Source organism: Myxine glutinosa, chromosome 11, assembly GCF_964187855.1.
Source record: "Myxine glutinosa chromosome 11, kmMyxGlut1.1, whole genome shotgun sequence".
NCBI lineage: Eukaryota > Metazoa > Chordata > Myxini > Myxiniformes > Myxinidae > Myxine > Myxine glutinosa.
The window spans coordinates 90,297,529-90,320,250 of record NC_136271.1 but is presented as its reverse complement, the minus strand read 5'-3'; the positions used below and the strand labels follow the sequence as shown (position 1 = coordinate 90,320,250).

General features: G+C 43.9%; 1 protein-coding gene across 2 annotated transcripts in view; it reads right to left on the bottom strand.

Moving 5' to 3' along the window:
• The window catches only part of LOC137415933 (transcription cofactor vestigial-like protein 4), a 152,508-nt gene that overhangs the window by 89,161 nt on the left and 40,625 nt on the right, over window positions 1-22,722 (bottom strand). The window contains exon 1 of one of the 2 annotated variants that reach the window (XM_068101458.2): window positions 22,197-22,470. The exons of the other annotated variant lie outside the window; for it this stretch is intronic. Coding sequence (XP_067957559.2) covers window positions 22,197-22,260 — 64 coding nt within the window. The 5' untranslated portion in view covers window positions 22,261-22,470. Of the gene's footprint in view, window positions 1-22,196; window positions 22,471-22,722 lie in introns of those variants that run through there. 2 annotated transcript variants of the gene reach the window in all.

Sequence of the window (22,722 nt, the reverse complement as noted above, 5' to 3'; positions counted from 1 at the left end):
CGAGGCTTGTTTCCTCGCTCCCAGGGCAGCGCGGGTACTTAGGTACGAGCGAGAAAGTAATCCCGAAACCCTACTCCGCGTGTGTCTGGGAGGGATGTAATAAGTCTCGGTTCCGCCAGGCCAGTAAAGACAAGGGGATTAATCCCCCCTTGATAAGGGAAGAAGGCCGGCGTAGAGAACCGCAACAATATATATATATATATATACACATATATATATATACTCCGACAATCTTCACCCGTAATGTTGTTTACCCGGAGGTCCTGCAGTGACACCATTCAGGCAACAAAAGGAGGGCACGAAGGAAAATAGTTAATTACTCCGACACATTTAGTTGCGGTGATTGAAAAATCACCAGACCATTGTTGCTGTTTTGATGCTTTTTACTGCTGTTTTGATGCTTTTTCACTGCTGTTTTTTCACTGCTGTTCTGATGCTTTTTCACTGCTGTTTTGATGCTTTTTCACTGCTGTTTTGATGCTTTTTCACTGCTGTTTTGACACTTTCCACTGTTGTTTTGATAGTGTTTTGATGCTTTTTCACTGCTGTTTTGACGCTTTCCACTGTTGTTTTGATAGTGTTTTGATGCTTTTTCACTGCTGTTTTGATGCCGTTTCACAGCTGTTCTGATGCTTTTTTGCCGTTTTTTTAAATATAAAAATCTCATTTCAAAAAAAAAAATTCAAAAAAAAATCTCACAATGATGACATAGAATTCACCGAAAACGTTGAAGCAACCGCATAATATTACGGTGATGTTTAACTCTGAGTGAGAATAGTTCTAAATTTTAAAAACTGTCTTCTGATATTTGTGATTTATTTCAAACAAACTGCATTTCCCATCTACACGGGCATGTATTCCTATTAACGTTATGTAAAGTACATAAATTGTGTGGATTACATCATTTGTGGATGTGATCAATTGCCAGTAACCATTTTATATAACTGAATGTGCAGGTGCAGCATCTAACTCAATATGTCGAAATGTCACACACATCCATGCCCGTGGGATTCCCACGGGTGACCCCGCTAGTGTATGTGTGTGTGTGTATATATATATATATATATATATATACACACATTTTATTTTATTTTATTTTTTTAAAGTGATTTTTCACCATTGAGAAGTTGGTGTAAAAACAATTACAGAATTCCGTTTCAAAAAGTTGTCGACGAGGTTTGACTAAACTTGGTGGATGAGTTGGTTAGGAGACAAGAACAAGCCGATTAGATTTTGGTTCAGGTCCGGATCCAGATCTGGCCTATCAGTGGGATAGAAAACAAACTGTTCAGCCTGGAGGAAGAATGTGTTGTACCGAGTGTCGTTCTAGTGTTCGGAATGTCATGCTTACATCTGCATAGTCCTCTACTTATCCCCCTATCTGTATACACATACTTGTTTTCCTGTCTGTGTGTATTTTGCCCAATTCCACATCCTTTGTATGCCCGCTCCCCTCTGCTCCAATGGTGATGTGTCGGAATCTCGCCCACCTGTTGTTCAGCTCTTCCACGAGCCTCGATCTCTATACATAAAAGGAAAGAAGAAGAATTTCTAAAAACAATCTATCCAAAATAAATTAAACAAACCATAAATGCTATAACTGTAATCTGATAAGCATTAAACTTTGTGTGCCCACCAAATTAAACCATGTGCCCAACTAGCCGTGCGTAGAGGTACGAAAATAATAAATAAACCCAAAAGAGAAGAGGAAACATCTGAAAGTATTTGACTACATCAAGGTTGAACTTTTGAATCCAGACCGCATATCGCATCGTTAACAGTTTGTGTTGACGCACACTGTTGCAAGAACAGCACGTGGTGGAAGGCAAGAGCCTTTCGCTCAAAGCTCATTGGTCGTTCCTGCAATCGTGCCGACATCATGACAACCCTGCTACGTGTGGAATGTCATGACCAGCATCATAAAAGTGTTCGAGGATTTTAAAGTGCAACTTTAGACACCAAATTATATGCATGGCCATATGACAACAGGTAGATGTCAAGACCATAATATCCAAGGACAGATCGCACAAGGCTCTGATTATGAAATACATACAATATTTGGCATTAGACATAGGACCAGATGGATAGGCCGGAAAAAAGCCCATGTAGCCCACGGCTTTGGCTGTTATGTATCAGCAAGTATCCAAGGTTTCAATATCGAGTTCCAGCTGGGGTGATGATGGCAAGCAGATTTGAGGGTAGTCATCAGAAAGCACTCTAGTGCTTTGTTATTGTGAAGTACACAGAGGAGGCGAGCTCGCTGGAGGAGGCCGGCTCCGATACTACTGCGATTGCAGGCAGACGAGACTTTGATGTTCTTCCAACGGAACAATAATGCACTTCTTACATCCTCGTACCATCCAGGGTCACCATTTTGCGATGATGCACTTTATCCCAAACTGCCGATAACCATTCAGTATTTTCAAACTTGTTTTTTCGGATAATCTTTCAACAACCACCTATTAGTCTTGAATACCGAATGACAACATGGATGAAAAACCAAGTTATCACACAAAGAGGTCCAAGGTGTTGACACACAAAGGAACATGGTGCACAATGAACTTTAATTCACACAATAACAATAACCAATAATAAGTTATGCACAATAACTCAAGAAAATCTTATTAATCGACATACTCATACCCATAAATCACTTGGACCCATATTGAGCGCCATAAAAGCACTCGAAGATTAAACTAAAGTAGACCATCCCGCATCTCCAACCCTATACCTTCCCTCCTCCCTGACCATTACCCCATATTACACAGGGAGTCCACATTACCTCACTGTACAGTACAATAAAATAAATAAATCTGACATAATTAAAATGTTCAGTAGCCAAACCGGAGCATGTGTGGAATGCTCAAAAACATTGCATGAACGACATGCCCACAACCGTCCAAGACACTAGTTTTTAATTTTGCTCAACTAGTGCACCCGCTCACTACTGGGGCGGCACGAAGGGTCATTACTCTCTGGGATATGTAGATTACAATTGATCTAGGGTCAGGCCTCCAGAATATTGAAGTGGGGGTGGGAGGGAGGAGGGGGTGTTTATTTACCTCTTGTAGAGCGCTCGCCAAGTGGTTTCATCATTCGAGCAAGCACTCCATTCAAAACTGTTGATAAGGAACGGCGAGATTGGCAAGTGCTAGCTAGCTGCTTAGTAACTGAACACACCCGGGGTTTCCTCCCTTTGTGTTGTACAACAACACAACAAGCATGTTAAGGCCATTTTCCCTGCTAGAGCGGGGGTTAGCCTTGCGGGCCCCATGACAATCTTCTCCATTTTGCCTTATTTTCTACATCTCCCCTTGTTCACCCCCTTGCCCACATTTCTTATTCCACCACCTTTAGCCAAGTCGTTCTCGGTCTTCCCCGTCCTCTACTTCCTTCTACATTCATTTCCATCATTCTTCTCAACCAGTCACTTTCATCCTTCCTCAACACATGACCAAACCATCTCAACCTGTTCCTCTTCACAGCATCCATCACAGGCTCTATTCCCATGATCTTTCACAATTCATCATTTGTCTTCCTCTCTCTCAACGATACTCCACACATCCACCAAACCATTCGCATTTCCACCCTTTCCAGCCTTCGTTACTGCTCTACATTCATTACCCATGTCTCACTCCCATAAATCATAACACTTCTCACACATGCAGCATACACCTTTCCCTTCAGCTTCAACGACACTCCACTCCTCATCAGCACGCCACTCAGTTCCTGAAACTTCTTCCATGCACATCTCACTCCAGCAACCGTTGCCGAGTCTGATCCACCTTCTCCATTCAGCATGTCTCCTCGGTAGCAAAATGTTTTCACACCTTCCAGCTTCACGCCGTCTCCAAAATCCAACTCAACATTTCCTCCATCTGCAGCTCCCTCTGTGCACACCTTACACTTGAATGTAGCTGCCACACTGGTTAATGACCCTCAGACCACTACATTTTTGATGAACTCACTTTGCGCACATTGTACATTGAATGGAGTTCACTCCGACACCCTTCCTGCACAAAGCACATGGCCACTTCCCAGTTCTTTCAGTGTCGTGTTAAATAGAATTAGCGACCGTTTCAAAAGGTAATCATATGCGTTTGTGTTTTATAATATTTTTACTTCTGGTAGGTATACTCCCACAAAAACAGCAGTAATAAGATATTTATAAACTTTAACATGGCGTTTGTTGAAGGAGGAGAAAGGAACCCCTTGGGGAGACGGGATATTATGAGTATGAACATTGGTTTGTAATCTATATTATAAAACAGGTGTCTGTGTGTCTCTCCATCCCCAAACTACTCCCTCAGTTTTGGGGCTAGCCCCACCAAACCTCCTGTGGAACGTTTTGGGGGTCCCAGCGGATGTTGTAAGGTAGTTAGGTAGGAGTTTTCAAAAATTCCTCAATAAAATTATGATTTTGAACTTTACTTGATACCGAGCTGCCCCGAATCTGCAAGTGAACACACGACGATAATGACCTGGTTTGACAATATCTCAATACAATCGTCATTTAACACAGTATTTTGTTATAGTATTAATTTATGATTGTAATGACGTTTGGTATTGAGTGAATACAATTATGATTTTGAATTTCCAACCTTATGGAACTGCTCCAGATCCGATTGTAATGTCAGCATGGAGTTTATGTCACGAGTCAAATATTTGTTTACGTCACGAGCGTTGACAAAAGTTTAATTTTTTTATATTAATGCTATTTCATTTGTGATTGGAGTTATGCTGTTGGAATGAAAAGAGAGATATTGAGTTCAAGTAAAGGACGAAATGTCATGAGGGTTCTACTTTCTAACCATGACATTCGTGATTCGCAATATGCAGATTCACCATTGACTGGGTATAGAACCATTCTGACTGGGTATAGAACCATTCAGTCTGGGTACGTTTTTCGTGCAAACCCTTCATTAACTTCTGTCTATGCTTGACGTACCACTGAAGATGGCACAAGAATGTGGAATTTATTGGTTCCATGGAATCCCATTCGCCGTTTTTCTACCCAAGTCTTTCACGAACCGGCTGTTCATGTCGGATGTGCGAACGACGCTGGAACATGAATGTGAAATTTATTGGTTCCATGGTTTAGCATTCACTATTTCCACATTGTTTGTTTGATTTTGGCCTCCCACCCACATGAAGCATGGTTACCTCACCAGTGTATAATATATATATATATATATATATATATATATATATATATATATATATATATATATATATATATATATATATATATATATATATATATATATATTTTGTTGCGGATATGAGGATTGCATTTTTTTGATTGTGTGTATTGTAGTGGTAAATTGTTGTGTAACATTGGTTGGATATGGCCCCTCCTGCCTCCAGAGTTGTGTAAAGGTAAAAAGGGCGTCCCGGTAGTTATTCCATGAAACACCACATTGCAGGACCCGATAAAACCCTTGTTCAGTAGCTTATATCTTATTATGTGTTTTAGAGTAACGCCTTGTCTTCCATTAAAATAATACTCCATTGCACCGAATCAATTAAGAATAGCTCCCCTTCAATAATTCCATTTCCCAGCCAAACTCTCCATCTGCGGGTAAAGCAGTTCACAAGCGTGGGGTGCACGCCCTCTCATTTCGCTGCTATAGTGAATATGTGCTCCGTGCTCTGTTTGAACAGGAGGGGCGGGGTCGCCAGGGAGAGGCAAGCCCAGGGCGCGCCACGAAGGGCGGGGCTGTTCAGCCCCATGCCCAAATAAGGAAACAAGCCCGTGGCTCGCCACGAGGGGCGTGCCGTCGGCGCCATGCCCAAGTAAGGAGACAAGCCCGTGGGATTACCATACAAGGTCACGAAACAGAGCACGGGGAGGAGGGCGGTACCAAAACCGAGGGGGGCACCAAAACCGAGGGGGGCGTGTCAGACCCGAGCTGAAGGTATGAGAGAAGGGTGCGACGATCGCTGGGACAAGCTACACGAGAGATACGGCAGATGAGTCCAGGTGCGTAAGAGGGTCGGCAGTCCACCGGGAGAGAGTTCAGAGTAGCACCGGAGTTGCGTGAGAGATACGAAAAGCCTTTGACAAAGAGCCGCTTCAAGCAGCCCCGTTTCAACCAGCCAAGTGACCCTGCCAGCGTGCGCTGTAAAGCCGAATACAAGGAGCTGCCGGCTCCTCGCTTCCCGCCCGGAGTGGACCTGCTCGCTGTGCCCTGTGATCCCACCTGCTCATCCCTCCAAACGATTCCTACCCTTCCATCCATTTGCGTACGTGAGTTTGTTTTGTTCGTGCTGTCCTGGGTAGTAAACTAAGTCTGTATAAGCTAGTAATTTTCACTGTGTCACCTGCGTTTTCATGTCACCTGTAAATAATCGTGGCTGCTCTTTTTGCTTATGTGTGTGTAAATAATAAACCCCGTTACTCTTCTGTACGTCTTCTTCTCCTTCCTCTTTGCATTCGTCGTCTTAGTCTTTTCCCCATTGAATATCTGTGGCGCGATACGGCCAACGTTTGGGTGAATCGGGTTTAGTCGGGGAACAACTGTTCGGTCGTGGAGCCTCCGCTCGGCAAATATAACATCCTTAACCGCGTACCGTAACAATATATATATATATATGTATATATATCCATACATACATACATACATACATACATACAGACATACAGACTTGGCATTTAATATGGAATCTTTTTTTTGTGGGGGTGAATTTACTTTTCAAGATGACTTAGCACCAAAAGTTCATTGGAATTATGTTGAAATTATTCTAGATTTTGTTAATGTGACCTTTAAAAGAAACAAAAACCACATTTGACATTTCGAAGCAAATAAATTGATCCTTGAAAGTGATGGAAACTGATATCGAACTCAATTCACGGACAGTACAGTGTTAAACTTCTGTGCGTTTTCCAGAAATATCTCTATTTTGCACATTAGCCCAATTTTTTTTAACAAAAACAAAAGTTAAATTACGACTGGGATTACGGACAGTAAAATTACAGTTCAGTACTTCGTGTAACCCCCACAAGCATTCAGGAGAGCACGTACACGTTGAGGCATGCTGTTCACGAGATTTGCCAAGGTTTGGACAGGAATCGCTTGCCATGCAGTTACAATAGCCTGCTGCAATTCATGCACAGAGGCAGGCTGCTGGTCCAAGTTGTCGATTTGACGCGTTAATTCTGCCCACAAGTTCTCCATCGGATTCATATCCGGGGACATGGCAGGCCACTCCATATGCTCTACACCACGGTCAGCAAGAAAGTGTTGGATCATGAGGCCGTGCATTGTCATCTTGGAAGACAAAGTTTCCTCGAAAGGCTGCACGAACAAATGGAAGCAATGTTTCTTCCAGAATGGCCCTGTGCTTGAACTGGTTCAGGTTTCCATTCAGAACAACCAGGTCAGTTTTGCCCCCTGCATGAAAAGCAGCCCAAACGGTCACCCCACCACCTCCAGCTTGGACTCTTGGCACTATACAATCTTCGTTGTAGGCTTCATGCACTTGTCTGCGCACTTGGACACGGCCATCTTGACGATAGACCACAAATCTAGACTCGTCACTGAAAATCACGTGATTCCAATGTCCTGGCTGCCATTGACGGTGCTCTCTGGCCCACTGCAATCGGCGCTGGCGGTGTTGTCTGGTCAGACATGGCTTTCTCAGGGGACGCAGGGCACGATAGCCTGCTTGAACCAGTCGTTGGTTGACGAGCCTTCTGGATACAGGCACATTTGTCAGTTGCTGCCACTCAGCCCTAAGCCGATTAGCTGACTTGGTACGGCCATTGCGGACTAACCGGTGCAGCTGGCGATCATCCCTCCATGTGGTTCTGCGGGGACGTCCTGGCCTCGGTATTGAAGTAGGGACACCCCTCTGAGCATTTCGTTTCAGGATCTTTGACACCTGACCTTGAGTGATGCCATACTGCCAAGCAATAGCACGCTGTTTCATGCCGGAATTTCGTAAAGCCACCACGAAATGACAAACAGCATTGTCGAGTTGACGGACCATCTCCAGAGGAAGCCGCAATAACTTTTGTAGATGTGCAGCAGTTGTTTTCCACGAACACAGAACGCAACAACCCTTATATACCTGATTGTGAAGCCAATCGTCAAATGTACCTGTCTGTACATTTTGTCACGCCACCTGTGATATAATCCTGTTATTGACTTCTTGCTGCGACAGACAATCAGTGACATGGTTCTTTTAACAAATAAATCACCGAAGCATAAAAGAAACTCACCAGATTGATATACCAAGTTCAGAAAGTAAACCCAAGTCAAGACAAAAAAACAATATTCCATATTAAATGCCAAGTCTGCATATATATATATATATATATATATATATATATATTATATATATATATATATATATATATATATATATATATATATATATACATATCAAGTAATGGACGGCGGTTGGGAATTATATCCACTACATCCATTCTATCGTTCTCCAACCTATATCTTTGTCTTAAAAAAACGTTTTGACCAGCAACCCAGTGTGCACTGGGTCTCCACTAGCCTTTATCAAGACAAATGAGGCTGAGCATTTCTCAAACGAGGCCACGAAGCTGAGCAAATATATATATATATATATATATATATATATATATATTGTTACAGACGCGGTTAAAGATGTTATTTTACCGAGCGGTTGGTATTACCGCGTCCGAACAGTTACTCCCCGATTAGAACCCGATTCCACCCGACGTTGACCAGATCGCACCGCAGATATTCAATCGGGAAACCTCTAAAGCGACCGAAAGAGAAGGAAAAGAGAAGAAGACAGAGTACGGAGGAAGAACAGATTTATTATACACACACAAGCAAAAAGGAAGAGCGACCAAAATTATTTACAAGCAATGGATGGAGAAAGCAGTCACACAGTGCATCGTTAGCTTATTCTATTCAATTTACTTAACCCCAAGACAACGAGTAGGACAGACGACGTTCACACTTACACGGGGGATATTGCAGGCAGGTAGGGCTTGAGGTGGATTGCTGGAGAGGGAGGCAGCAGCTCTCAATTCCTCGCGGTTTTTGGCGGGAAAACCCTTCGTCGCGTATCCGCTGCCGATGCTGTAGACGTCACGCGCTGGCTCGGGCACACCTGCTCCTCTCCTTCTGGTGGAGCCGTCTCCCTCCTTTCAGCGCGTCTCTCCAAAGCTGGTTTCCTTTCCGAGTACCTCTCCTCTTTGGCTTGGAGCGTTTCGCATCTCACCGCTCCTCTTGGTGTCACCTCTTCGCTCATCTCCCAGGTCATCTGGTGAAGCAGTCCCTTACAGTCGCTTTTATTACCCCGGGCGGAATCAAGCCGCCGGCTGCGAGGGCACGCCTACTGGGTCGCTCACCGCGGTGCTGATTGGCCAAGTGGGGTTGGCTCACTCCTCCCCTCTATGACGAGGTGGAGACACGCCTTTCTTCTCCGAGATTAGCACATGGGCAATGGCGGCTTGCGGGATTGAACACCACTCGCACCCTTTTGAAAGGAACTTTGGAGAGCGGAGATGATTGGGGAAATTGGAAGGGCCTACGCTTATTTTGTTTGATACAATGCAAAGTCAATCTAGTGGGAAACACATATTTAGCCTACATAGAATAAGGAAATACACTATTTAAAAAGATATATCGTGGCCTGCGTGTAAGTTTCATGGAATTAACTAGGAGGACGGCTGCGACCATTATTTACATTACGAGGATGTTACACATAACAAAACCATACTTTTTACATTCGTTACACTTCCTCCAAAATTGTTACACTTCTCAAAAACCGTTACCTTCTCAAAAAAACCCGTAACACTTCTCAAAACCGTTACACTGCACCCTCCTTTCTTCAGGCCCGTCCTCGGGCTTACAAAACTTTAACTTAGTGTGACACGTAGGTGTAATTCCCTCTACAATTAACCTGACCCTGAGTGTGACAATTTTAAAACACAAATAAATATGTCCCCCTATTGCATTGCACCGTCTAACAGACTCAAGCCCACATCTAACCGAATTACGGAATTATTCTCAAACTATACATTTACGGTGGGGAGCATTATTTACAATGACGTGATTTCTTATTTACAACGCAACCCAGGACCTGTGTTTTTTTTTTTGTTTTTTTTTTTTAGGGAACAAGAAAAAGAAATTCCTGTTGGGAGGGAGGAGACAGCACGCATTGCATCGATGCACCAGTACCAATACCACCAAAGCACACAAAAGCACCAAAAGCACCACAAAGCACCAAAAGCACCACAAAGCACCAAAAGCACCACAAAGCACCAAAAGCACCACTCGGTGCGCAGTCACCATGGTTCATAATAAACACAACAAAACAACTGGTGGTGGTCTTCTCTTTCTCTGCTGGGCCGATGTTCTTCCCGACGTCTTCTGGCTTCATGCGGCCTACTTGGAAATATAAAAAGCACAACTTGTGTTCGTTTTTATTTAGGGCCTCAGGGGCCAACTAAGGGTGGTCCACCTGTTTGGCATAGGTGCCACCTTACCGAGGTCCGCAAGCAAGATTCCCTGGCCACTATGGCCGGTCTCCAACAGAGGTGCCCTGCCCCAGAACCTGGGGTCCATCAAGTGGTACTTGGCCGCAGAACAGCGGTCCATAAAGTGGTACATCAACGCAATGCATGCTGGTTCTGGGAATCTCGTGCGCACAATGGCCACCTCACGCACGCTCCCCTCGGCACCCAATGGCGCACAGGTCATGTGGGAGACAAAAGAGACAATTGAGCGAGGGGTAAGGTCACAAGGGTACACATCAATAAGGCAATGCAAGGCGAAATGCGTACGGAGGGCGAAGTGAGAAAGCTCGTCCCTACCGTACGTCACCCCCCTGTCACCTACACTACCCTTGCCCTTACCCCATATTTACAAAATCTACCCATTTACAAATTCGTCACTACTGTCACGTCTTCCCCATATTTCCTCTATACCAAATTCGTCACCACAATCCGTCTAACCAAAATTTGCCATCACCCAATTCGTCATCAATCCTCATAAGGAGGGAGAGATGGAATTACGCACAATGTCACACCCACGTCATGATGCGTCTCACAATCCAAACATTTGCATCAATGAAAAATAATAAAACATGGCATGGTGTGGAGTTCCTGTCACCTCAAGTGAGTGGATGCAGATGGTGCGAGGAGATCCTTCATCCTAACTATCCTCTAAATGATTTTAACACACTTTACACTACCCGGGGTCTCTCCCTGCCAATCCATTGGCCAACTTACACTATGGGTTCTAATAACCAATTCCCATTGACCAAACTGTGGTGCTTCTCAATTTGGGGTCTCTCTCCCCCGATTCATCTCCCGGTGCCTTCGCACAATTTCTGGGCTGCGACGTGTAGCTCTCCCAGCAGGTCTACCCGCCTGCACACCTCCACCACTGCAGTTGCCACCCGAGCTTACCTGCTCCTCACCCTAACCTATCTAACTGGGGAAGGCCCTCTCCTGGCTCTGTCACCCCTTGGTGCCCTCTGGCACTGGGCTACCCGGGTCCGTCCTCCGGATCCTCGGGCCCCATCCACAACAACTACTAGCGGCTCCCAGAGCCCACCTGCGGCCTCACCTGGCCGACATCCTCACAGTGGTGGAGTGCCCAACCAACTACTCACACTAACAGGCTACACGCCCAGCCATTTCCACAACACTAATGCACCCATCCAAAGACCATTCTTTCACCCGCACCACAGATGCCAATATCCAACCACAATTTACCTGTACCCTCTACCTAACACTTACACTACCCGCCCCGGGTATCCGTGATGGGGGTCCACTCTTCCCCCATTCACACCTTCGCACCATCCACTCCACTCCACAATTTCCACCATACTCACTCCACGACCATCCATTCCAATACTCCATACCATTTATTCCATACACCTGTCCTCCATACCTGTTGTTGCACACCTGTGCACTCATACCTGGTGCCACCTGCACCCTCCTTTCTTCCTGGACCATTTGGTCAACACAACACGCAATCACCACTACTCCCTCATACACTGCTCCACACACCTGTTCAGTTGCACACCTGTTCAATTCTCAAACACACGGCATCATCTCAGCTAACTACTCCCCTCTGAAACTTGCGCTTCCCAGTCGTCCCTTTAAACTATTGCGCTCCCTCGTCATTATAATCCACACTAATCTACCTGCGTCCCCACTACAGGTATCAGTCACTAACTAATCTTAACGTCACCTAATGTCATCTTCTAGGGCCCTACACACGATATCCTAACCCACCCGGGCTAGTTTTCACTGCCATCAACCCCATAATCTATTGCGCATTTGCCCCACGTCTGTGAGGGATGGTGGATTTGCCATCCCACCACATCGGGGGTCTCTCCACTATCAATTTTGCTCGTCCAAATTCCAACCAATTCAAAAATTTTCCATTTACTGCCAATTCTACCCACTATTATAAATTTCGTATCAAATCACGATCACTATCACTATTACCATCATCACAGTCCACTATATCCTAGCCTCGGTGCGTCATGACATCATTAAACTCGGTTCGTAAAGCCGAGCAATGAATTCGGGTGGTTTGGTTGCCTGCAGGTTGAATCCGTCCGGCTTTCGGTTCAAGGGAGGTGGTTTGGTTGGACCGAGGTTCCACGCACCATCTCGGCGCGGCACCTTGCGGTCCCGGGCCCGATGGCTCAATCTCCCTCGGTCGGAACCCCGTCCCCACGAGGGGGCACCGTTCCGCTTCCTCCCACTCGCCCTTGAACCGGACCGGTCGCCTCGCCCTACGAGGCCCGGACTCGACCGTGGCCAAGCCCGAATCGGCAACGACGCTTCGAAGAGAAGCGACGCAGCATCGATCCGCGCCGGGCCTCGCACCCAACAAAGCACCCCTCGCACCGAGTGCTCGCATCGGCTATCCGTCGCCCTAACCGCTAACCCGGTTACCGTCGATGCTTCACCGGCATGCTCACAAGCATACGCTACCCCTTTCACCCTCACAAAACCCGGCGTTCCAACGCCGTCCGTACATTCCACCAACGCTCTCCCTGTTACACACCACACCTCTCGCGCACACTCTTGCGCACACCTCTCCTCCGTTACGTCCTCCGTAACACTCACCATGGGCGTGCACTCTGGCATCCACCCACTAACGCGCTCAGATGGGCTCTCCCACACCCGCGCTACCACCAGCTCAGGTGTGCTTCCTCGCACACGTTCCACCACCACCTTACTCTCCGTGTCACACTTCGTACACCCCGACGTGCATTCTCGCTCGCACTCGGTTTCACACTCGCGCTCCGATGTGCCCTCTCGCACCTGCGCCATCACCAACTCAGGTGTGCTTCCTCGCACACGTTCCACCACCACCTTACTCTCCGTGTCACACTTCGTACACCCCGACATGCATTCTCGCTCGCACTCGGTTTTCACACTCGTGCTCCGATGTGCCCTCTCGCACCTGCGCCATCACCAACTCACTATTCGTGTCACACTCCGTACACCCCGACGTGCATTCTCGCTCGCACTCGGTATCACACTCGCGCTTCGTAACACGCTCACCCCTTGACGCACACTTTTTTTCCACACGCGTGCCATTTCCACTCACACGGGACCCTTCACCAACGCCCGGATGCTTCCTCGATCCCAAGCGCGCGAAAATTCTTTTGTCGCCAAACATCCTCTTACAAAATCTCCCCGCACAATACACAACAGCACGACTCACCTGGGGGATCCTTTTCTCCACGCGAACCTGTAAACTTCCATTTGGATTAGCGAGTACATCATCATGATTTGAGCAGGGACTTTGTACATATTCCATTTCTCCCTGCAATTCCCGGGCTACCTCCGTCATCTCTTCAATTTTAATTCCCAGCACTGCTTTGTCTTTGTTCACCTCGACGACCGTTGGCTTTAATAAAACACCCTCCTCCTCCTCAGCGGTCGCCGGCTTTTCCAAACCCCGTGTCGCGATTTCTACCCCCGTCATTGTACCCGTGCTTTTCTCAACTTCGTTCAACCGGCGCTTTTCGACCCGCGTTACTTCCTCGTGCACCCCTGGGACCCTTTCGCCCAACTTGCGGTCTCTGTCCCTCTGCTCCCTTTCCTCCCTATCGGCCCTCATTCCGTTCGTTATTGCTTCAATTTGGTTTCCCAATTCGTTCGTTATTGCTTCAATTTGGTTTCCCCATTCTTTCGTTATTCGCTCATTATATCAGCCCTCATTCTGTTTTCCATTCGTTCCATAATGTCGTTTTCTCTCTGCATTTCCACCATGAATTGGGCCATGAAGGCTTGCATTTGGGCCACCGTTGGTAGTACCAAGGGTGCGGCCGCAGCTGCCCCAACCTCGTGCACAAGAGCGCCATTTTGTGCGCCTGATACCTCCGCAACCACATTGCCATTTTTCTCCTCCTCCCTTTCTTCCCCGAAGTCCTGGGTTACCCCTAACCCGTCTATCTCCCCCACCGACATCCGATCGCCTTGATTGTCCATGGCGCGATCTCAAAATTCGGGTTTTATAAAACAAAATAAATTTCGGCAGCTTGTAATTTTGAGCGCGTTAAGCGCGCTTCGGGTCCGATCTCACTCCTCGACACCAATTGTTACTGTACTAACACAATTGGTGTTCCAAAATTTGGGCCTAACAAATTTAGTCCCAGGTCCGAATCCAACTCCTGACAACCAATTGTTACAGACGCGGTTAAAGATGTTATTTTACCGAGCGGTTGGTATTACCGCGTCCGAACAGTTACTCCCCGATTAGAACCCGATTCCACCCGACGTTGACCAGATCGCACCGCAGATATTCAATCGGGAAACCTCTAAAGCGACCGAAAGAGAAGGAAAAGAGAAGAAGACAGAGTACGGAGGAAGAACAGATTTATTATACACACACAAGCAAAAAGGAAGAGCGACCAAAATTATTTACAAGCAATGGATGGAGAAAGCAGTCACACAGTGCATCGTTAGCTTATTCTATTCAATTTACTTAACCCCAAGACAACGAGTAGGACAGATGACGTTCACACTTACACGGGGGATATTGCAGGCAGGTAGGGCTTGAGGTGGATTGCTGGAGAGGGAGGCAGCAGCTCTCAATTCCTCGCGGTTTTTTGGCGGGAAAACCCTTCGTCGCGTATCCGCTGCCGATGCTGTAGACGTCACCGCGCTGGCTCGGGCACACCTGCTCCTCTCCTTCTGGTGGAGCCGTCTCCCTCCTTTCAGCGCGTCTCTCCAAAGCTGGTTTCCTTTCCGAGTACCTCTCCTCTTTGGCTTGGAGCGTTTCGCATCTCACCGCTCCTCTTGGTGTCGCCTCTTCGCTCATCTCCCAGTCATCTGGTGAAGCAGTCCCTTACAGTCGCTTTTATTACCCCGGGCGGAATCAAGCCGCCGGCTGCGAGGGCACGCCTACCGGGTCGCTCACCGCGGTGCTGATTGGCCAAGTGGGGTTGGCTCACTCCTCCCCTCTATGACGAGGTGGAGACACGCCTTTCTTCTCCGAGATTAGCACATGGGCAATGGCGGCTTGCGGGATTGAACACCACTCGCACCCTTTTGAAAGGAACTTTGGAGAGCGGAGATGATTGGGGAAATTGGAAGGGCCTACGCTTATTTTGTTTGATACAATGCAAAGTCAATCTAGTGGGAAACACATATTTAGCCTACATAGAATAAGGAAATACACTATTTAAAAAGATATATCGTGGCCTGCGTGTAAGTTTCATGGAATTAACTAGGACGGCTGCGACCATTATTTACATTACGAGGATGTTACACATAACAAAACCATACTTTTTACATTCGTTACACTTCCTCCAAAATTGTTACACTTCTCAAAAACCGTTACCTTCTCAAAAAAAAACCCGTTACACTTCTCAAAACCGTTACAATATATATATATATATATATATATATATATATATATATATATATATATATATATATATATATATATATATCAATATACAGACGTGGCATTTAATATGGAATTTTTTTTTGTGGGGGTGAACTTACTTTTCAAGATGACTTGGAACCAAAAGTTCATTGGAATTATGTTGAAATTATTCTAGATTTTGTTAATGTGACCTTTAAAAGAAACAAAAACCACATTTTACATTTTGAAGCAAATAAATTGATCCTTGAAAGTGATGTGAACTGATATCGAACTTAATTCATGGACAGTACTGTGTTAAACCTCTGTACGTTTTCCAGAAGTATCTCTTTATTTTGCACATTAGCCAATTTTTTTTTCAACAAAAACAAAAGCTAAATTATGACTGGGATTACGGACAGTAAAATTACAGTTCAGTATTTCGTGTAACCCCCACGAGCATTCAGGAGAGCACGTACACGTCGAGGCATGCTGTTGACGAGATTTGCCAAGGTTTTGACAGGAATCGCTTGCCATGCAGTGACAATAGTCTGCTGCAATTCACGCACAGAGGTCGGCTGCTGGTCCAAGTTGTCGATTTGACGCGTTAATTCTGCCTACAAGTTCTTTGTCGGATTCATATCCGGGGACATGTCAGGCCACTCCATATGCTTTACACCACGGTCAGCAAGAAAGTGTTGGATCATGCGAGCACGATGAGGCCGTGCATTGTCATCTTGGAAGACAAAGTTTCCTCGAAAGGCGGCACGAGCAAATGGAAGCAATGTTTCTTCCTGACCCTGTACTTGAACTGGTTCAGGTTTCCATTCAGAACAACCAGTTCCGTTTTGCCCCCTGCATGAAAAGCAGCCCAAACGGTCACCCCACCACTTCCAGCTTGGACTCTTGGCATTATACAATCTTCGTTGTGGGCTTCATGCACTTGTCTGTGCACTCGGACGTGGCCCTCTTGACGATAGACCAGAAATCTAGACTCGTCACTGAAGGTCACGTGATTCCAGTGTCCTGGCTGCCATTGACGGTGCTCTCTGGCCCACTGCAATCGGCGCTGGCTGTGTTGTCTGGTCAGGCGTGGCTTTCTCAGGGGATGCCTGGCATGATAGCCTGCTTGAACCAGTCGTTGGTTGACTAGCCTTCTGGATACAGGCACATTTGTCAGTTGCTGCCACTCAGCCCTCAGCCGATTAGCTGACTTGGTACGGCCATTGCAGACTAACCGGTACAGCTGGCGATCATCTCTCCTTGTGGTTCTGCGTGGACGTCCTGGCCTCTGTATTGGAGTAGGGACACCCCTCTGAGCATTTCGTTTCAGGATCTTTGACACCTGACCTTGAGTGATGCCATACTGCCGAGCAATAGCACGCTGTTTCATGCCAGAATTTCGTAAAGCCACCACTCCATGACAAACAGCATTGTCAAGTTGACGGACCATCTCCAGAGGAAGCGGCAATAACTTTTGTAGACGTGCAGCAGTTGTTTTCCACGAATACAGAACGCAACAACCCTTATATACCCGATTGTGAAGCCAATCGTCAAATGTACCTGTCCTTACATTTTGTCACGCCACCTGTGATATAATCCTGTTATTGACTTCTTGCTGCGAAAGACAATCAGTGACATGGTTCTTTCAACAAAGACATCACCGAAGTGTAAAAGAAACTCACCAGATTGATATACTGAGTTCAGAAAGTAAACCCAAGTCAAGAAAAAAAAAATATTCCATATTAAATGCCAAGTCTGTATATATCAATATATATATATATATATCAATATATATATATATCAATATATATATATCTATATATATATATATATATATATATATATATATATATATATATCTATATATATCTATATATATCTGTATATATCTATATATATCTGTATATATATATCTATATATATATATATCTATATATATCTATATATCTATATATATATATATATATATATCTATATATATATATATATATATCTCTATATATATCGATATATATCTATCTATATCTATCTATATATATTTATCTATATATATCTATCTACTGTATATATATCTATATCTATATATATATAATTATATATCTATATATATATATCTATATATCATCTATATATATATAATCTATATATATCTATATATATATCTATATGTATATATATCTATATATATCAATATATTATATATATATCTATATATATATCTATATATATCTATATATATCTATATATTTAGATATCTAATATATATATATATATATATATATATATATATATATACATATATATATATATATATATATATATATATATATGTGTGTGTGTGTGTGTGTGTGTGAAGAAGAAGGCATCTTGGTCAGATATATACATACATAGATACATACCCATATATGTTTGCTCCATTATAACAAGTAGAATTACAAGAAATCACAATAAAAGTTGTAAATTTGTGAACATGTGAAATTAGTTTTCATCAGCTCGTTCCCTTGCTTGAATGTCTATGAGTCGGTTGAGAATGGTACCAAGAAAGCAACTTTCATTCGAGCAGTGTGTGAAGATCCAAGCTCTGCGAGAAGGGCAAACCATGAAGACTAGAACAGCACTCGGTAGAGCGCATAACTCCACGAGGCTGAGCAGTTTACATTTGTAGCCCACTGATAGGCTGGATCTGCAACTTGTATTGTTTTTAACTTGGTAAACTACAAGTTCTATAACTTGTATTGTTTTAAAATTTCAATGGTTAAGAGACACTTTCAAAAATTATAGTATCCGGATCTTCACCAAAATAAAATCAAATTGTCATTATCACACACGATACCTGTCCATCAAGTTTCGTCTGAATCAGTCTTCAACTTTTTGACAAACAGACAGAGGTGAAAACATAACCTCAGTCCACTTTTGGTAACAGATGTAAAAATATCAGAAAAGAGGAAGATCTCCTATAATGATGTGAGGTACACTTTGCAATGTCTGATATAAACCGACTCGGTATAAGAAAAGGGCAGGAAGACAAAATAATCTCCCCAAGGCAAGACAATCACTTCAAGTTGCTCATCTTACATGATGGAAGGAAATCAAGTCAGCAGGTGACAAATGAAATGAGAGCAGGCCTGAACATTAACATCTTGACCAGCAATGTGTCCAAAGTCTAATTGCAACAAGTCTCTATGGCAAAGTTGCAGCATATAAACCACTGCTGGGACCACAGAATAAGGTGAAAAGACTGAAATTTGTAAAGCAACAGCAAGAATGGGCGACCGAACAATGGAATCGGGTTCTCTGGTCTGATGAATCAAAGTTTTACCTTGTTGGATCCAAGAGACGCCAGGTTGTACAGCGAAGTCCTGGAGAACGTTACAACATGCAATGTTTGCAGTCTACTGTTAAACACGGGGGAGGCTCTGTGACTGTCTGGGGTTGTTTCTCAGCTTTTGGTGTTGGAAAACTTGGTAAAACCAATGGGACACGGACAAAAGAGAAGTACAAGCAGATACTGCAGAGCCATGCAGTTCCCAGTGGAAATCCATTAATCAGAAGATAAATATTTTTTAACAAGATAATGATCTACTACACTTCTTCTACACTTCAGTACACTACACTACACTACACTTCAAGACAGTAAAACAGTATTTGGAGAACAAGGTTACAGCTGACGTGCTCCAAGTGTTAGAATACCTACCACAGAGTCCAATGAAGGACATATGGGAAAGTCTAATAATTTACAACAAACATATATGACTAATCACTGATAATTTGATGAATTTACCCGAAAGTATGAATACCATTGAAATAACAAACTTTTGCACAGTACTATATATAGTGTCTATTGGTTCACGAGTTATCAAACAGTGACCACTACATTCGTCATGGGTGTGTGTCTGTGTGTCTGTGTATCTGTCTGTCCGCAGCATAACTACTCGATGATATCATCTGATCTTGATGAAACTTGGGTGGTAGGTCGATATCATGATCTAGTTGTGTCCTGCCTAGAGTGGGCGTATTGCGCCCATTGTGGGTGGAGCCACGCCCGAAAAAGATGTCTTTTTAGGGGGTAATCGAGTTCAAGCTATATCTTCTCCGAGGGGTTTGGTGGAATCTGACAGGGGTTTCGGTATTTGGTTAGGCCAATGTCATGTGTCGAGCCCCACAGAGCTCCATTTTTCATTTTCGCCCCAAGGTCAAGGTCACAAGGTCAGAAAATTTAGAAAAGTCGATTTTTGATGGTTTTATTACATTGTTCACTTCCTGATAGGGTGAAATGTCGTACATGATCTTATATTATCACATACATCATGAAATACAAGTTTTCCAACAAATTTCAGAATCTTAGACCTTTGACCTTTGAAGGTCACAAAGGTCAAAGTTTCAAAGTTGTCGGAATCGAACCGAATTTTCGGTATTGAGTAGCTAACTAACCTCATAACTGATTATACATTATTTTCTATCTCATTTCAAGGTCAGTAACCTTCGTTTTGACATTTCAAGGTCACAAAGGTCAAATTTTCAAAGTTGTCAGAATCGAACCGAATTTTCGGTATTATGTAGCTATGAATGTAGAGTAGTCATGAATGTAGAGCAGCAACGAATGCTGGAAAGGGTGGAAATGCGAATGGTTCGGTGGATGTGCGGAGTATCGTTGAGAGAGAGGAAGACAAATGATGAATTGCGAAAGATGATGGGAATAGAGCCTGTGATTGATGCTGTGAAGAGGAACAGGTTGAGATGGTTTGGTCATGTGTTGAGGAAGGATGAAAGTGACTGGTTGAGAAGAGTTATGGAAATGAATGTAGAAGGAAGCAGAGGACGGGGAAGACCGAGAAAGACTTGGCTAAAGATGGTGGAAGAAGAAATGCGGGCAAGGGGGTTAACAAGGGGAGATGCAGAAAATAGGGCAAAATGGAGAAGATTGTCATGGGGACCGCAAAGCTAACCCCCGCTCTAGTAGAGAAAATGGCCTAAAAATGCCTGTTGTTGTTGTGTGTATGTAGCTAACTAGTCTCATAACAGATAATACATTCCTATTTATATATTTTCAATGTCGGTTTTGACCTTTGTCATTGAATAACCACTCGCTCGTGAACCATCGTCGTCTCCTGACTTGTATTATATTATTATTAATATTATTAATATTATATATATATATATATATATATATATATATATATATATATATATATATATATATATATATATATATATATATATATATATATATTGTAGATGTATACGAATATACCCCTTTCTTAAAATTTTATAAAATCAACCCCAATCCTCTCATAAAATAAATAGATGGCCCCGTAAAACCTGGAGGACTTAAGAAGCAAGAAGCACCACAGTAGCTCAAGAAGCATCTCTACCCCCAATAGTCTGGCAGTACACGAGGGTAGCACAGCATTGTACGGTTACACACATGGGTGTTGAATCGACAAGAAGAGAACAACCAATTACTGTGGTATATACGGGTAATAAATACCAAAGTCAGGAATACACTTACTGCGAGATTACGAACGAAAACAAATTGTTGGAGCAGCCAAAGATCATTTGTCAGTACTGGAGTAATATGAATGACCAGAGTTCAAATACAGCAAGAACATGTATCTGTTAGAACAGTGGCACTTGCATCAAACAGCTTTGAGAAATGCCAACATTGCTTCTCCAAATAATTAATGAAGAAGCAAAGCAGATGAAAGCAAAGCAAGCAATTCAATATCTAACTCTGGCCACATCCAATAACATCTTCCCAACATGCTGGCAGGATGGCCTAGAGGTACGCACACTCACCTCTAAGCTGTCTAGCCTTGGTTGGAATTCCGACCCAGCTATGAACTGTCATCCTGGTGCTTCATCAATGTGTGTGCCGTTGGACGGATGTTAAACTGGACATCTTGTGTGCTAGCATTGCTTAATGGACTTTAAAGATCCCATTGTGTCCTTCGTGAAGAGTATAGGCGAGCCATTACCGGCATCATGGCCAAATTCCAAATTCCTGCCATAACAACTGCTGGGAAGGCAACGGCAAATCACCCAGCATAACCCTTGGCAAAAGTGCTTCGTCAACATTGACGCATCGACAACATCTGTAACAGAGTACGATGGTACATCAGTTTCAGAATTTTGCCGATACTCAAATCGTGCACCTTTGGAAATAAACGACCAAGATTAATACCAATAACCTAAAAAATAAAATAAAATAACGCCTGTAGGTAACAAGCCCCTTAGATAGAACACGTGAATTATTTCGGTCGTATGGTGATTGAACAAGGCAACTCCATCGAGTAAGTACTGCAGAGGGGTTTTCCTGTTCAAAGAAAAAAAAAATTCAGGAGTGGCATCACATGTTACCTGGATATCGCAGCAAAGCAAGTCGATTGTTGTTTAGCTTGTCAAGAAATGTCAAGATGTCCATCACCGCTGTTGTGGGGCAGGAGAGGGAAGGGGGGAGGTTGGACGTCGTCTGAGCTCAGATGGGATTCAGAAGAGCCCTTTCTGAAACTCAGATTCCCAATGTAGAAGTCAACGTGCGGAGCGGGCGTTTTTGTGGTGGGTGCAAGAAAAATGAATGTTCCTTCTTCTTTAGCTTCTTTTTTTTGCTTTCCTCTTTGCCCACCATTAAATGAAAGAAAGTTCAGGAACAAGTAGCAAAAATAAAGAAATAACAAGAACATTCAAAGAGTCCGTGCGTACATTATATCTTGAACAATTTGATGCCACGAGCTTTAGCGATCCTCTGACAGGAGTAGAGCGAAGGAGATGGAGAAACGCAGAAGGGGGTTCCAAACAGCATGACTTGAATGTGCAGGATTGGATGAGGACAGTGTGCGTTTACTCAAGTCTAAAAGAGGACACCGTAAAGATGGAGGGAAATATC